General features: G+C 37.9%; 1 protein-coding gene across 4 annotated transcripts in view; it reads left to right on the forward strand.

Moving 5' to 3' along the window:
* esyt2a (extended synaptotagmin-like protein 2a) overlaps positions 1 to 18,128 on the forward strand; it is a 40,976-nt gene that overhangs the window by 11,458 nt on the left and 11,390 nt on the right. For all 4 annotated transcript variants that reach the window (XM_007551976.2, XM_016671510.1, XM_007551977.2 and 1 more), the window contains exons 3-13: positions 4,763 to 4,804; positions 5,754 to 5,888; positions 6,608 to 6,684; positions 7,055 to 7,127; positions 8,846 to 8,935; positions 13,168 to 13,223; positions 15,352 to 15,472; positions 16,467 to 16,637; positions 16,880 to 16,962; positions 17,278 to 17,326; positions 17,960 to 18,049. In XM_007551976.2, the coding sequence (XP_007552038.1) occupies positions 4,763 to 4,804; positions 5,754 to 5,888; positions 6,608 to 6,684; positions 7,055 to 7,127; positions 8,846 to 8,935; positions 13,168 to 13,223; positions 15,352 to 15,472; positions 16,467 to 16,637; positions 16,880 to 16,962; positions 17,278 to 17,326; positions 17,960 to 18,049 (987 nt within the window). The remainder of the gene's footprint in view (positions 1 to 4,762; positions 4,805 to 5,753; positions 5,889 to 6,607; positions 6,685 to 7,054; positions 7,128 to 8,845; positions 8,936 to 13,167; positions 13,224 to 15,351; positions 15,473 to 16,466; positions 16,638 to 16,879; positions 16,963 to 17,277; positions 17,327 to 17,959; positions 18,050 to 18,128) is intronic.

The following is an 18,128-nucleotide window of genomic DNA, read 5'->3' on the forward strand; positions in this document are numbered from 1 at the left end:
CCTATCTAAAATAGGAAAAAATCAACATGTTGGATAGTCTTTGCCTGATATTGCAGTGTGTTTTATTCCTGATGACAAACGAGAACGCAGCCAGTTGAATGTGATCTTTAGCCAATCAGAAAGCGAGGCGAAGGAAACATGGAGGGAAGTTCTAAATAAAAAAGACCATATAACTGTCATGAAGGCCCAGAAAGTCCAGTGAACGTTGTAGACACCTTTGTAACATTATTTCTCTGTTAAAGATAGAGAAAAACTGTCGCCATTGCTTCTTCCCAGTCGGCCATGTTTGTTTACCCTGAACTCACTTTGGGTCTCGAGAGGTTTTGAGAGAGTTCCCGTCTGACTGTTGGTGAAGGAAATCGATTTGTGTAACTCAACACCACACGAACCAGTTACATTTTTTTATTGTTGTGTTTGATCTCTTAGGTTTTGAAAATTGCCAGACAGTTTTAAAATCCGTGTGAACCAGGCGTAAGCAGCTTGTTCTGCCGTCACCATGCTGGGAAGAGGAGATTTTTGTTTCAGCTTATATTTTTTCTTGTCTCCTCCTTTCCTCTCGCTCTCAGTTTTTGAGCAGGAGGTGTGGCTGGAATAAAGTGTAGGATTTCCACACAGCTGGTGCATAGCTGAACCATGACTCTCATTAGAAGCACAAATAGAGATGCTCCCGCTTGCTGCTGATTGGCTGCCCAAAAGTCAGTCTTCAGTGAGTCATGGTTTTGCCTGAAGTCTGATCCTGTTCTTTTTAAATTGAGGCTGGATAGAAAACAGCTCTGCGGATCAGAACCTGTGGAGGTCTGCGCTGCTGTGGGTGTGTTGCTGCAGGCATGAAACATGATCCAGCAATGCATGTTTGTGCACTGCATCAACGAGTTAAATGATGTAAGGACACTGCAGATTATCCAACTAACATTAAATCTGATAAGTCAGAATATAACTTATCACACAAACTGGAAGATTTACTAGTTAAATCAAGGATTATTTTTGCATTTTTAGTTACGTATGAGAAGATCAGTTGGTTTTTACTCGATCCAGAGTTATAATAAATCATTTTGCTTCTCCTGGTTGCCCCTTACTGAGAGAAACAGAAGTTCTTTCATTTTGAGTCCCTGGTTTTATGAGGTATTCATGAAAAATAAATTGGTTCCCAGGAGACTCAAAGTAATAAACGTTTGTTGTTGAATTTTTGCTCCCAGTTCTTGGAGCAGATGTGTTGTTTTTCTTGCTCTCTCACTCTGTAAGCTTCACTTTTGGTCATAAATTACTGGAGAAAAATAAACACATTTACATGTTGTTACCTGTGAAAGCCTGAAGAATGAAGCACTTGTTGAATCAAGTTGTCTGGACTTCATCTGAGTCGTCTTTTATTTTCACATTAAGCTTCGTAAGACAACAGTTTAGAACAACGTTTAGCAGTAAAACCTCTCAGTTGTCATGTTCTGTATTTCTTTATCATTCTGTCAAGTCTTGGTAGAAGAAATAACAGCAGGTTTAGTTCTAGACTTGCAGTACCTTTAAGCTTTTTAGCCATTCTTTTATAAATGTTCTGCTCTCTGAGACTATTGTCCCAATATTGATACGGGTTGGTTGGGCCAAACTGCATCTGTCACACAGACCGCCTCATGTTTGACTCTAGAATACTTCGATATGCAGTTCTTGAGTGATTGCACTACTACTCCACCACCATGCTTCACAATTGGAGAAGGTACTTGAGTTGATTTTGAATTCAGTTCCCTTTATCCACAGGATAGTTTCTAAACCTATTTTGATATAGTTTCAGTTGCATCTGATTAATTCAGATGCAGCTCAAGTCATGCTGCAGATTTACTTTAAAGACTGAATTTGATGGGATGAAAATTTGCAACTTTTGCGATTGTTTTTGTGATTTTCATTTTGCAATCAAAAGCACTAATTTTGATTGCAAAATGTATCTTACAGTGATAGGTTAGAAATATTTGCAAGGCATTTTCCATTATTTCTTCCTTTTTAAACCCCTTCCAAATCTACGTATTAAAAAACAAGATCAGAGAACAAAGAAGCAGAGAGATTGCACACAAACACTTTTATTCTTTAAAGAACTTAAATAGCTACATTTCTGCTGCTCTCCATTTTGATCTCGGACTACAAAATGACATGAAGAAATGCTGCCATGTTCATGTGGGAGTTAGTGTCACGAAAACAAAATATTCTCTAGCATTTTTGTAGAAAAGTAGCAATAAGCTTGCGATTATGCATTATTGAGAAAAAATGCAAGGATCTGTTTATTTTACATGAGTTTCTGCAATCGCTGGATTGTGAAAACATGGAGATACTGTTAAATATTTCTCACACATTTGTGGGAAATGGTCATAAACCCTTTTCTCCAAATCATTTCTGCATGTCTATATTTTAAGTTCTTTCATCTGTTTTCTGCATTTTCCTTTAAAAGCTGAATCATTTAGTCTTGTTTGCACCTAAAATAAACCGTTTACTTTATGCCGCTGCTTGTCAGGTGCTGTTGTTTTAGCTTTAGCTTTTTGCTGTCTCATCTAACACCTTAGCCATGTACCTGAACCATTTCTCTTTATCTCATAGACGGCTTGCTTGACAGATGGCTGAACCAACATTTCTGCAGCAGCTTCCCCTCATGTTTAACCTTTAATAAACCTCCAGGAACACACGCTGTCACAACACACAGGAATTTGTGTTTCATTTGCATATTTAGCTGCATTTTACCTCATGTTTGACTTCCCTGTGTTCTTGGAGTCAGTTGGATTTAATGAGAACTAATTATTTTCTTCTTCCTTTAGCTTTGTATATTCAGGTCTGCTTGGCTTTTTGTAAAACATTCAGCTGTTTAGTGAGCTTTCCATCCCACTTCCTGATACATAATTATTGCATAAATACCAATTTAACAACAGTTACATTTAGATGTTTTCCTTTACAAGTTCAACAAACTTGTATTATGTTCAGTTCTATTCCATATGAATAGATGATTTACAATTAAATCGTTTCTATGCTTTCTTTGTTTACATCACAATAAACTTGAAAGGCTAGTATGTAATTTCTGAAATAATCACCATGTGATGATGATGATGTCATCATCAGTGTGAGGTTGTTTTAAGTTTTGGATGCATGACTTTGTGCATGTGAGTCACACTGCATGTACTTCCTGATTGACCTCATGTGTCGCTCTGGGTCACGGAGCCTGTTAGCCTGAGAGGATTCATGCAGCAGCTTGTTTTATTTATGTATTATATGTAAAGTAATTAAAGTCCAACCTGTATACTTACAGCCCAATTAACAGTTTTAAGTAGGTAAAAAAAACAGCAGATAATTAACTTTGACTTCAGGAATATCAACCTTAATTTATGCTTCAAAGTCACTTTTCATAAAATCTTTCTTCTGTTCATTATCAAAGGTGATTGTGATTGAGACATTATGTGATTTTTACCTTTTACTACGCTTTACACCTCAGAAGAAAATACAGTTACAAAACAATTAGGGCTGAAACAATTAATCAGATTAATCGGAATGAATTGATTGTTGCAATAATCAACTAATTAAGCCAAAGCAGTGATATATACATACATACATAAACGCCTTAGTCTGCAAATATACTTTATCCAAAACTACTCAAGCGGCATAGTTTAATCCTTATCTGATTCAGATTCACTGAATGTGTGCTATTTTATTTCAGTTTAGGCAATAAAATATTAATTTTCTTCCTTTAAAAGGGGTTTGAATCATTTGTTCATATGCATCTTTTTATGTATTCCTAATGTTGTGCAAAAATGAAAAAAAAAAACTTAACTGTTTAAATCAAAAATCTGCTGACTGTGCCCATTTGTTTTCCTTATCCAATATCTATCATCATCAGAGTGATGGATTACTAATATAATCATTACTGGCAGCTTTAAGAACAATTGTCCTTGATAATTTCTGTTGAAAATCCCAGAAAGAAGATGGGAATAACTTTCGGTTATTAATATAAAACATGACAACCATCGGCTGATAGGTCGTCTGTCTGTGCTGATTGCTGAAGTGAAGACAGAAAAGCCCAGCTGCATCTCGGTTGTGTGGAGATGTTGGTGTTTTTAAATAAATAAATTTTTTCTTCTCACTTATAAACATAAACTTGTGCAGGCTCCTGTCAGAGTGTGTGCGTTATGTAACAGCCGTGTCGCTCCTGGCTGTCCGCTGCTGCACAGGCAGCCTGTGAGACTCTGGAAGCGTGATCAGCCTGTCTCAGTTGTCACAGATATCCCACAAGCCCCGGCGCTGAACCTCAATGTTTTTTTTGGGAGGGTTCTATGATTAGGCAAGCTGTCAACTGAGCATCATGACTCTACATACCACAATAAAACCTATTGGTTAGGATTTGGATTCTACTTTTAAATTCTAGGAAAAGGAGAGAATAGTTTTTCTAGAACTTGCAACTTAAAACTCTTACAATGTTCTCTGCTTCAAATGTATTTGCAGCATTGTTTAGTCAGGTCAGTGGGCGGGGCATTTTAACGTTTTAGCGTTTGGACTGCTGAACTGATACGGATCAGGTGCGTGAGTTCTCCTCCAACGGTAGCAGGAGGGAAACTGTCATCAAAACGTCTGGAGTGTGTCGGATTGTCTGGAACAGATGTTGGTGCCAGATGTGAATAGAGTCACTAAGTCTTGGGACTCAGATGAGTTCAACAAATAGTGAGACAAAGACTTTAAAGAGTTGAGGTCCAGTAAGGACCAGCAGTTCACTGATTCTAACTTTAACCTTTCTGTTTCCTTCCAGGTTCATTATCCAGATGTGGAGCGAGTGGAGTGGCTCAATAAGGTACCGATAGAAGCTTCTGTTGTTGGTTTTTTTGTTTCCAGCACACACAGACATCCACCAGTTACTCCTCATCATCTCTTATTAGCAGGCCAAAGTGGTGAGAGAGGGTTTAAAAAGGGATCCGATCCTAGAGCCCTGAGGGACCCCGTCCCAGTTACAGAGACATGAGAATCTGATCAGTTCCTGGAAGAGATTCGCTGACTGTCACTGTTTATTTCCAGAATATTACATGATCAGCACCCAAACACTCAAATTGATGGTGATGCTAAATTATACATGTTGTGTAAGCACTCAGAGGAGATTTCCAGGACCTTTAAAAGGTGATCTGTGCTCCTTAAATCACACCATTAGCAGAAGTTACCTGAGATGTTCCTGCAGGATGACAGAGTGGGGACTGGGAGAACTTCAGTGTTCACGATTTAGTTGTTTTTCTTCTTCCACCCAGTAAGTGCAGACATGCCTTAGAACCTTAAACGCTAAAACTTTCTATCAATAACATTATTGGACTCTTCCATGTATTTGTTATGAACAGTTAGGTGCAAATTGCATGATGAAAGGTATTAAAACAAATTAACTTATTTTATAAATGTCAAAGTAAATCATCAAAGCACTTACAAACACACAAAGTTTTGCTGAAGTATTCACACTCCTTGCAGTTTTCCACTTTTTGTCATGTTAAATCTGTAAGCTTTGATCTATTTGATTAGGATTTTATGTAACAGACCAAAACAATATTGAACATGATTGCAAAAGAAGAAAATGGCACATTAAGAAGCTACTGTGCATATTGTGTAGTGCCTGCTTCTTACTGTGGAGCTTCTGTTTGTTGTGGAAGAAAAAAAAACATGTGACTGAGAATCAATGGGGTGGAACAGGATTGGATGTGAATATTAGGGCTGAAGAAAGGTTCCTTTGAGTTAATTTTCCTTTTCTCTCTGCTTTGCTTCAGACGGTGAAGCAGATGTGGCCGTTCATCTGCCAGTTTGTGGACAAACTGTTCAGGGAGACCATCGAGCCGGCTGTGAAGGGAGCCAACCCCCATCTCAGCAGCTTCTGCTTCACCAAGGTCGACATGGGAGACAAGGTAGGGAGCAAACAGTCAGGCTTGAAAACATCGGAGTCACCACTCTGCTCACTGATTCCAGTTAATATCACCCTAAAGCGAAAGCTTTGTTTCTTCTGGGTGGTTTTGTGAAGTTCATGTCCGTCGTCAGAATCTTATTTGCAGCAGAATAAAGTTTTATTAGATCAGATTTATAGATCATACCCTCAGATTCTTTTGATTTTTACAAAAATATGTCCAGTAGAAAACATAAACTGGATATTTACATTTCTGATACCTGTCTATGTAATACAGTGAGCTGTTTCTATGTTTTTCTTACATTTTGGAAGTTTGTAAAAAGATTAACTTCATACAGAGCTGAATTATTCTGTGCTCTAATCTGCAGAACCAAAGATCTTATTTTTCTTCTGACTTTCTTGATTTTTTTCCCTCTCTGTATTCAAAACATCAGAGAAGATTAAAGGCATTCCAGCGTCTGCAGAGACTTTGAATTGTTTCTTACATTAAAATAAACAGTAACTGTTTCAAATCTTCAGTCGCTGTTTAATGTTTCTGTTGTTGCATTTCTATTTTTGTTTTGTGCTGCTGAACATCAGAAGCTTTCAGAAGCAGAGTCTCTTAAGAAAAGCTGCTGATTATTCACCTGAGCTGAGAACTGTTCCTCACATCTGAGAAATAATTTGCTCACTTTCACCTTTTGTTTTCTCTTTGCGTGTGTGTGTGTGCGCGTGTGTGTGCAGCCACTCAGAGTGAACGGGGTGAAGGTTTACACAGAAAATGTGGACAAGCGGCAGGTCATCATGGACCTGCAGATCAGGTAGTTCTCCCTCCTACACTCACAAACTCACCATGATGCTGCAGACACAAGATTGTATTTTGCTTTTGTAGTTTTAACAGCAGAAATGCAGCCTGCAGATCCTTACAACCAGTCTGCAGCAGAGTAAAACTAAACAGAACATCAATCCCAATAAATTTAGATTAAAGTCAGCTTGGTGTAAAATCAAAGGCCAGTAGGCCTGAAGTTATATGACATGAAACACAAGTGAAGGCAACACTTATTTCACTAATAACTATTTTTGCTTTTTGTTATCTCTGTTAAAAAAGCACAGCATATCTATTTCCCTTAGCTACTGTCTTGTCTATTAACAGGTTTAATTTGCTCATTTTTCTCCCATTTTTACTTTTAGTTTTGTTGGTAACACAGAAATCGACATCGACATCAAGAAGTTTTACTGCAGGGCTGGAATCAAAAGCATACAGGTACGACTGATTTGTTTTTAAAACTTTCCGTTAAAATTTCCCCAAAGTCTCTATAAATAACTCAGAAATCACAGTTTACATCAAAGAAAAGTTCATTGTGTTGTGAAACGTAAAATATATTTAAGAGAAAAGGTTCCTGCACAGTTTGGATATATAATGAATCTTAAACAGAAGTAGAAAATGAACTGTGGTAAATATTAATATTTTCAGTCAACATGATAAATATTTGTAGGTCTACAGATAGAAAAGATGCTCTTAAGTCATTTTTTCCTTTGACTATAACGTGTTAATTTTGATTAATTAATTACATAGGTTTTGACTCGTTCAAAAATATTTTTTTACGCAAAAGTTTACGTTTGTATTTGTGTGTTTCTGGTACGCCCATAAATCTGACGCACAAGCAACATTTGCAAATAACAGCAATGGACGACAAAGCACTTTCCTCCGATATAAATAATAGAATAAAAACAATAAATATCTTTGTTGCTGAGCTCAGATGTATACTTATTCAAAAATGTAGCAGAAAAAAGGGTTTTTGAATTGAAAGTAATTGCTTATTTTGTCAAGTTTTTTTTTTTTTTTTTTATTAGAATTGAGTCCCACCACTATTTTTTAAGTTTAAAATTAAAACTATGTTCTGCCTTGTAGCTGTGCAGTCTGTTGTCCCACATTACTCGTGTTGTCAGTCAGACAGGACTGTGCTCTGCTTCATTCCTTTAGCTGTGACCCCTGCAATAATCTGTGACCCCCTCAGAGAGAATTTTACATAATGTGTTGACTCGCGTCTGATAAAGCAGACGTTATCCACTCAGCCGTTGGCATGCGATCAGGCCATGTTTGCTGTTCAGAGATCAGCAGGGAGAAGAGAAACTGCCGCTTCTCAGCAGCTCAGTCAGTGTCTGCCTCGTATGTTCATTTCACAGCTGCAATAAAAGTTTCTATGGATGCTTTTCATCGCCTGTCAAACTTGACTGGATTATTCTCAGCATAAGAATAAGCCATGAGTCATTATTTTCTTCACTTGTGTCGCATCTTTTATTTATAGACTTCTCCTGCGTCCTGGTGGGACTGCATTATAAGGTTGCACATTATTTATAAAGCGCCCTCTTTCAGGCAGCAGTGAGCTGCAGGAGGAAACGGACATAAACAAAACTAATGCCTATCTTCAATCTTTTTCACCAGACTGATTTTGATGAGCAAAGTGCTCTTTGATTGCTCAGAGCAAGAAGCTATGTCCAAATTTGGTGCTGCAGACATGCAGTCTACATGACTGAGGTTTGACTCACAGCAGCACGAAGAAAACAATATCCCTCAATGCAACTGGTTTGGCTTCTTGCTGTCAGACTTTGAAAGTTAATAAACTGTTGCAGAAAATATGTGAATTATATGAGAAATGGATGCCGATAAAGCCACAAAGTACAAAGAAGGGAACAAAAAAGGGGATGTTTTGTATTTCCAGCTTCATAAAGAATTCTCTGTGTTGCTGCAGTTTTTGGTCAAATAAATATCAATATTTGAATCAGCAAAAGCAGATCAGATGCAACTCGTCTTACTCTACAATCTGCTCTAATAAAACCTCTACAAGGGAAATAGCAGCAAACTCTGAGACTTAATTCAGACCTAGTTATTATAAATAGGACTTGTGTTCTCCAGAAGTCAACAGTATTTGGTGATAATTCCTGAGCAGAAACAGTTTGACGATGTTCTGTTGTCTGCAGCTTCATGGCATGCTGAGGGTGGTGATGGAGCCTCTCCTGGGGGACATGCCTCTGATCGGAGCCCTGTCCGTCTTTTTCCTCAAAAAACCTGTGAGTACTTTGATACCTCCTCTCAGTCTTTGATAACTTTCACTTTGACAGAGTTTAAATAACACTGTGATGCTCCCTCCCTCAGGTTGAAATGAGTTAACATTGTTTGACCACTTCAGGAATGCAAACCTGCTTTCTAGACACAAATTATCCAAAAAATGATGAATTTTCCTTTAATGTTTGATGTCTTTTTGGAGAAGGCTGAACTCAACTTGAGTCTCTTCTTCTCCATCTTTTCTTTATCTGTGTCCTCACTTCCTGACTGCAGTCTTCCTTCCTGTGGTCCAGAACGGTTTATCTTCCTGATCCAGGGTTTGATAGAATCACCCAGAGGAAAACAAGCATCATCAAGATGCTCTAAACACAAACAAGAAATTATCCCATCATCCCTTCATCCAACAGTAGAAACTTCAGCTTAGGAGCCGCTTGGAGACTCTTTTTTCCTTCTTTTATGAAATGTAACCTACATTTGATCTCTTTTTTTGTTTGTTTTATTTTTCTGGGTTCTAAATGTTTTGAGATAATCAGAGTATGATTACACATGATTCACACACGTAGTTGCTCATATGAAGTTTTCTGCTAAAATCAACAGTTTTTTCACACTCTGCTCAAAATAACACCTTCAGCTGATGAAATTGTGCACCAGTGTGGGTTTCAGCAGATTGCACTCATGCAATATGCTGAATTTGAGATTTAGTGCTCATCATATACTGTCACTGGACTCATCTCTGTGAGACTTTTCTAAACTGAAAGCCACAAAACTGCAGTTTTAGACTTAAACACTAATGATGCAAGAACAGTTTCACTGCAGATGGTGACTGTAAAGTCTCAATCAACACGATCAAACAGCGGTTTCAGTTTATTTATTTACTCTTTGCTCTTTTCTTTGTTTCTGAAGAAATATTACTCAAACCCTTGCATCTTTGGTTTAAAAAACCCAACCGGTAGCTGATGTTCCATCATCAGTCTGAAGCACAAGCCGTCAGCCACAGTGCAGTGTTGCTGGTTTGTGGGTATTTGGTTGTTGGTGTTGTTTCTTCCTCCCTGCTCCACCCTGTGAGCCTGGTGAGTTGTGACAGGATGCTGAGCTTTCAGTATATTACAGCTGTGGTGTGACAGCGACTCACCAGGAAGCCAACCGTCTCCTTGGTTTAACCAGTTTATCTCTTTGATTGCTACATTTGTTACATTTTCAGCTGCTGCAGTTCAAACCAACCAAAACCTTTGAGCAACCTGTTCCCCTCCTCCCCTGTGGGGGCGCTGCACCAAAAACTGAAGCGCTCTCCAGTCTAATTTGGTGTGTTTCCATCTACTGGTTTGGAACGAATCAATCAAGCAACGCAAAGATAATTTCACCAGATTGTGACTCCAAGCATGGCTGTAATAAGTTAAATGTAGAAATTACAAACTAGCATGGAGGACACATGTCAGAAAAATTGAGATTTCTGTCTCAATTTCTGTCCCACAGCCTGGAAGTCTGGACTCCAGGTTGCTCCACACAATACCGCTGTGGAGCAGTATTTCCTCTGCTCCACAGCAGGGAGGAAGAAACAGAGTCTTGTGCCTCTGGTAAGGCACAGACCTGGCAGTGGATGGTGAAGTTCGCTACATCTGAACTAATTCAGCTGATGTGTTTCCATCTCCTCTTCAGTGGATTAACTCTTTGTTGGAAAAGTCAAAAGCCACCTCAAGCAAACATAATTTTTTTTTCCATTCCTTATTTCCAAAATTGAGGAAGTGATTTAGATTTTTTCCGTTTCCATCAACCTTTCCTAATGCAACACTGAATTAAAAAAAACATTTGGTGGAAACACAGCGACTGTCATCTGCTTTCACTGTTAAAGTGAAGCCTGCTGCAGTTTTAATATGTCCTGGAAAAATCCAGCCCCACTGCCCTGCAGAATCCATCCATGGTTCTGGTTATATTTGACTGTGACTGCGCGGTCTGGGCCTGACGTGAACGGGTCGCTAGCTGTAGTATTTCCTCTGCTGTTCTGTGGAATCCCCCATCTGTTTTCTCCTCTTCCTGAGCCAGTCTGGGTTTGCTGCGCTGTGGTGAAGCTGGCCTACTTCTAAAACCACAGATTCATGCCAGCTAGTGTAATTTTTCTCAACAGCATGATAGAAGCAAACACTGGCAGACTTTTACACATTTACAATTTTTTCATAATTTCGTTGCCTGCTTTTATTTTTTGATCCCCAGTAACATCTTTCACCGTCTATTCTTTGTGACGGTGAAGCTTTTAAAGCTTCACTGCCTCTTCTTATCTCTGAACTGACACACATTCAGACTTGTCTCTCTTATCTCTCACAACATAATCAGACAGCTGATAAAGCAGTGAGGTTCTGTATTATTAGGTCTCTCAACAAAAATGCCAACAATGTCACCTGACTCAAACTCCTGTTAGGGTCGGATCACCGGTTCTGAATTGAACCAGGAACCGAATAACAGCCTGGTGGCTGAAACACTGCAGGCCTGCTCTAGAGTTTGCTTTTCAAATTTGGAAAAAAAAAATGGAAAAAAGGGATCAGTATGGGTAAATGGTTCAACTTCCTCTCTATTTTCCTCATTCTGCGTGATTCCACTGCAGCTTTGCAAAATATATTAATTTATATGCAGCTGAAAAAGCACCTCATGCTACCGCAAACACTTTTTATTGAAAACGTGAAATTTTTTTGTAGAAATTGGCGTGTTTCTATTGAGCAGATTAACTTTAGTAATTCCAATATTGCAGAGTTATATGGTCAATGGAAACTCTGTTCAGTTTAACTCTGGAGTCCATCAGGCGTGTAGTTCTGGTGTTTTCTGTCTTTTTTGCTGAACCACACCTGAAGCCAGATTTAGGTTTTGTACCTTCCTGTTTTAGTTTTCTCTTGCAGATCTTTTTTTTCACTCTGACATTTCTTAACTGAAGTGACATCTGCATTGTTCCAAACTGAGTTTTGATGAGTTTACAGCAGACAGTCCTGTGGATGCAGGCGTGTCTGCGGTAATTTTCCTGTTTCACACCCAGGGTTCCCTGGGAAGGGCGATCACTTTTCTCTGAACCCGTCACTTGAACTGAAACCTGGAAAAGGTGGAGCAGAGGAAGAACTGTTTGCTGTTAATCTTTTCTTTTTCTTCAAACAGGTCACTTTCCCCCTGCAGGATTTCAACCAGTCCTCCTCCCAGATGACCCAGTTTAGGTTCCTATAAAGGCTCAGTAACTAGGTTAGAGAAGCAGGTTAATAAGCTCTGAACAAGATGGCAGCTGTTTAAACACCTTTGTTTTGTGCAGAGTGAGGGATCATGTTGCAGCTTTTCAGCATTTGGTTTCATCATCAGAGATAATTGGCAACTTGTGATGCAAACGAGAACAAGCTGGAGCAGCACCTAAGTTAAAGTTCTGTCAGAGTTAAACCCAGTTTTTCTCTGCAGATGTTGAGGTGTGGCCGGATTTTATAGGCAGGATTTATGGATCTGGATGAAGTTTTGGGTGTTTTCAACTTGCTAAAGAGAATTAAAACTGCAGCTGAACTTGATGAGGATTTTTATTTTCTGTTTGAGGCGTCCACAGATGAAGTCCCACCTTAAATTATGATAGTCTGAAACTTTCAGAAGAAATTACATTATTGTTACGCTGATCTTTATTTTAACTTCTTGTCATAGTTGGACTAACATCTGCAGACAGAACTGGATTTACCCTTCATCATGTGCTTCCTGTCTGTGAACCTGAGCTGCCCTCCTGTATTGATTAGCACATCGATCGAATTAAAAGCTTGGCTCCTCAGCTGCTGTTTGCTGACTCACTGCAGGCAGCGAGGAGCTGAGGAGAAATCTCCCTCAAATCAACTTTTACTCTCGATCAAATAGTGTCTCAGTTTATACATGCAGCAGCTCTGTTTGGTTTTTACAGGCACTCAAGTTCAAAGAGTAAAAGCTTGTTAAACCTCTAATATACATCGGGTTGCCAGATATTTCTATACTCAAGCCTGAAGAACTTTGATACAATCTGAAATGTAGGACAAAGTAACATCAAATGTTGTTGTATTTATTAGAATGTTAGTATCTTGAACTTTATGTGGAACTGAATGTGTGAATCAATAATCCTAACCTGCACAAACTATTATAGACGCATTTAATTATTATGTTATATACTTGGAAAATGTTTCCTCTGTATCTTTTCCTGATTTTTGTGGTGATTATTTTTTATTTTATCAAATTAAACTGATGCTGACTTTCTGTCTTCCAGATGTTGGACATCAACTGGACGGGACTCACGAACATGTTGGACATTCCAGGTGTTAAGTAAGTAAACATCTGTCCTAACAGCCATCCTGCTGTTTGACCAAAGGGGGCAGCACTGAGGCGGCTTTAGGCAAAATAATGCGAAACGAAACACATTTACACAAAAATGTTTACAATGATAGAACCCTAAATACCTATTTAGACTGTTTATCTGTTTACTCAAAAGCAGCAGAGAGAGCAACTCTGTAGTTTACCTAAAGGAAATATATCTTTATATATCTTTACATTGTTTTTTTTTCTTTCTTGGTTCTCCAGTAGTAAATAAACTCTAAAACCTCCACAATGAGAGGCTACTTTTAGCTTTCTATTCTTTGTGAGTAAATAACCTTCAAGGATTTTAAAAACTGAAGGTTTGTCCTGATTATGCTAAACACATTAACTAAAGCCTCTTTTCATTCACACGTAATCGCACGCCTTAGTCTCTCACACCTCCTGATGTACATTAGGTGTCAATCCGAAACCCGATCATCTGGTTGCTCTGCTGGACATGCAAGCTGTGGGGAAAACAAGTATTTAGGAGTGGTTCCACCCACTCACACAGAGAGGCTGGCAGGTATGAGGCAACGCTCAAAACCAGGAAATTACCTGATAGCTGCATCAACATGTGGTTGGGAAATGGAAGGACGTATTACGGCCCTTTTATATTATATATCCAAATTTGTGGATGCATGACTGACATCCATGCTGTGCACTGCGAGGTTCTGTCGTACTTCATGCAAACCGGCAAACCTTTCATGCAAACCTGAAAAATGACTGGCGGACGGTTTATTTATGTGTTTTCTTCCAAATTTTGAGAAAAATGAATTTACCCTTAAAGCAACAGAAGGTTGCTGTGAGTGAGACGTCGCCCCTGTGTAGACCTGTGTTTGTTTCCTCTGTTTTCAGGCAGAGATTCGCTCTGAAAGATTCCACCCAGTGAAATGTTGTTTCACTTGTTGAACTGGTTGAAGGAAGTCACTTGCTGCGTGTTTATTTATTTGTGTGTGGGTGGGTGTGTGTGTGTTGCACTTCGTGCTTTGATCAGCCCTCGCCACACCCTCCTGCTCCTCCCCATGCGTGTGTGAAGCCATGTTCAGTCAATAACATTTCATCCCCAAAAGATCAAAATGTGATATTCATGTCTATAATGGAGAAAATAATGAGATGCTTGAAAATATCAATGTTTATGAATGCATGGAGAGGTTGCAGAATTTTGTAAAAAATATTTCCAAAATTTGTAAATATTTTGTCTGAAAATATTTAGTACTTCATTTAGTAATCATATTGTTATGATACTTTTTAAAAAAAATAAAAAAATACTTGTATCTTGTTTTTGGTGCAAACTGACCCAGATTAATCCACTGCAGTGGGAACTTTAGGTGTTCAGAGGCAGGATTCTGCTGCCACCTACAGGAAAACTGGTGAAATGTCAGGAAATGGTTTGTGAAATACATATTAACGTTGTAGCACAGTAAATTAGAATATATATACTAATTTGTGGTAGGACTTGATTAATTTCAGGGTGTGTAATTGATTACATTTGAATATAAAACCACATACTGACAAAATAAGGAACATTTTTTATTAAAAACACTTTTTTCTTGCTGAATTATTGAATAGATATGCATATGAGGTTACCAACATGAATACTTATTGTTTTTAATCTGTTATTTACCATCAGATTTGGTGCAAATTATTGCTATAAATTAAAAATAAATTTCCAAGCCTCTATGTCTTGAAATAGGTCATTACAGCTAATTCACCAACAAATAACACTAATTTAGTAATCAGATGTTAATTTAAAGCATGCAAACTCCATGCAGAAAGAACCCAGGACTACTCGGTTCACAGTTACAGCTAGGTTTAATATTATATAAAATCATAAATAAAATGATTTGTAATGCAGAAATGTCAGTTAACTGAATCGTGTGTCCTCATACTGCAGAATAGATGCACTCAGTTCTTGGTTGGGGCTCCTTTTGCCTGAATGTCAACATGAAAGTAGCCTGGCATGGAGGCGATCTGCTAAGTTGTTAATGATTGTCTAATAATGTTGTTAAATAAACTAGATTCTGTTTAATTTTTTTTGCAACAGGTTAATTTTTTTTCTACTCAAATCTTACTTTATTTTCTGTTTCTGTGCCTGCAGTGGTTTGTGCGATGGCCTCATCCAGGACATCATCTACAGCTACCTGGTGCTGCCGAACCGTCTCAACATCCCTCTGGTGGGAGCGACTGAACTGGCCAGGATCCGCTTCCCTATTCCAGAGGTACCACTCACTCTGAGCCAGGGAAACTCTCCTGGTACACACAGTTCTTCTACGTTCTGGATCCAAAATGTCAAATATTATCTCATTTTTCATACAGACACACAGATGAGGATGCAAGTCATAGACTGAAAAGTTGATATAAAGTTGATTGTTTTTTTTCTTAAAAATCTGAGTTTTGTTTTGTAAAAGTGCCATCGTATGGTTTTTTCATACCATAAAGGGCTAAGTTTAAAAAATGGCTGAGTTAAAAAAAAAAACCCTAAAATTTCAACATTATTTTTGTCAGTTGTATTAAATAACAGACATAAAATTGTGATTTCTCACATAATTAATCTTAAGCATTTATAAAATATAACAAAACACAAACCTCTTAGGTTGCTGAAACGAAAAATAAAATATAAAAAGAATAAAATATGAGAAACCTTTAATTCCCCATGAATGGAGAGGTGTGTGGAAGTGTCTCTGTTGTTCATCAGTAATTTTTGGTTGAGAAGTTGTCGCTGCTCCGCCATTAAGGTAAAACTTTAAGGAGTTTAAGTGTTTATATTTCATAACAAAGCCACATAAAGTTGACTTTGCAACCCAAATCAGATCCTGTTTGAACCGTTCCTTTTTCCCATTCTGTTATGGCCCCGCCATCTTTATTTCTGTATCAACTGGCTCCTCTTAGGGACCAGCGTGCCCCTCTGCTGAACAGAAACCAAACTACAACACTAAAAGAAGATTAAAGCAGACGTTATTTGTTAATCTACTGGAACTAATTTCAATCAAATATAACATTACTAGATTGTTACCAGACAACATTAATGTAGGTACATCTTCAACTCCTCTGTTTGAGGCAAAGATTGACCTTTGACCTCTGTGAAATGACCCACAGTGACAATGTCGGAGAACAATGTGGAAACTGAAAGCAAATTATCTAAAAATGTAGCAGGTTACACGCTTAATGCATTTGAGAACCACTTTTCATCTACTTCTGTCTTTCACTCCTAAGGCCTTGGTAAGAATCCACTTCATTGAGGCCCAGAACCTACTGGGCAAGGACAGGTTCCTGGGAATCAAGGGCAAGTCCGACCCATATGGACTCATCCGGCTCGGCACAAAGGAAATCAAGAGCAAAACCATCAAAGAGACGGTCAATCCTAGATGGAACGAGGTCCATGAGGTGATTCAGTTTCCTGCCTTCTTTTTCAAGGATTTGCTCGTAGTTGCTCTTAGTTGTGCCGTAAACTGAAGATGTTTATGTAGGATGTACATATCGATTGTAGTTGATGTTCATCAGTTGATTTTTAGTGGGTTTTTTAAAAACCCATTTTAGTGGTTTTTTAAATTACCAGTCTGTAGGTAATTCAGGAAGTTTGTAGCAGACATTTAAGCATTAATGTTTGTTTTTGTGTTGCTCTTCAGTTCTTGATGTACGATAACACGGCAAAGATGATGGAAATTGAACTGTTTGATGAAGACCCAGATGAAGATGACAGACTGGGAAAGTAGGTTCTTTTTGTTTCACTGACAGTAACATTGAGCTACATAAAAACTGCCTTTCATTAACACTGTGTGCACAATTATTACGTCAGCGAGTATTTTGACCACATTTTTAGTGATATTTTCTAACAGTGGAGAATATGGCAAAATTAACATTTAAGGCAGTTTCATTTAACATTAATTGTCACAATACATTTTTCACATTAAATTGTAAACAATACGACTAATAATTTTGCACACGGTGCATAAAAGCTAAAAAAAAGCATTTGTCCTTCTGTAAAACTTTCTAAGCTAACGTGTTTTTACGATTTGTGTTTCAGTGTGATGATCGACTTGGCTGAACTCAAGAAGGAACAACGTGTGGAGGAGGTGATTGTTTTTTATAGTTTTTAGTAATAATTGTTGAATTTGCAAAGCGTTTTTGCAAGAGAAAATTCTTCTTTCTTTCATTTTTTCTGTTAAAATTGTTTATAATACTTTGAAAGATGCAAAGCTGCTTAAACTCAACAACAATTAGGTTTTTGTTGTCAAATATTTAGATTTTTCTAGTCTTAGTCGTTATCTTAAGACGTTTCCCATCACTATGGTTTATGGAACAAACCATAAACCAGAAAGTTAATACGGGTTAATTATGACTTTTTTAATGTAAAAAAAAAAAAAAAAGTTTTTTTTTTACATCTTAAGAGTCTTACAAAAGACTCTTAAGATTAACTTGGTGAGATGTGAAGAAATATAATAGAAAAATATAAAATATTGGTTGAAATAATTTCCATAATAATAAAGAGACAGCTTTTTTCGATTTTTGTTACTGACTTTGCTTTTTTAAGGCGTCCAGTTATAATCTTTATCCGTTGTGCGATTTAAAAAAAATGCTTTTAAATAAGGTTTTTGTAGCTTTCTTAAGAAACTTTAAGATTTATATTTAAAAATGTAGTAGATACTCCCAGCCTGAGCAGGAAAACAATCAGGTATTGATTATTGATTACTTTTCCGTCCTCTTAGTGGTTCGATCTGGAAGATGGTGGCAGAGGGAAGCTGCACCTGAAGATGGAGTGGCTGTGTCTGCTGCCCTCACCTGAGAAGCTGGACCAGGTAGAACGGCACAGCTTTACTTCCAAACAGAACCAGAACCAGACTCTGGTTCAGGTCCAGAACCTGGTTCAGGTCCAGA

The sequence above is a fragment of the Poecilia formosa genome, unplaced genomic scaffold (genome assembly GCF_000485575.1).
Source record: "Poecilia formosa unplaced genomic scaffold, Poecilia_formosa-5.1.2 Scaffold45, whole genome shotgun sequence".
Classification (NCBI taxonomy): domain Eukaryota; kingdom Metazoa; phylum Chordata; class Actinopteri; order Cyprinodontiformes; family Poeciliidae; genus Poecilia; species Poecilia formosa.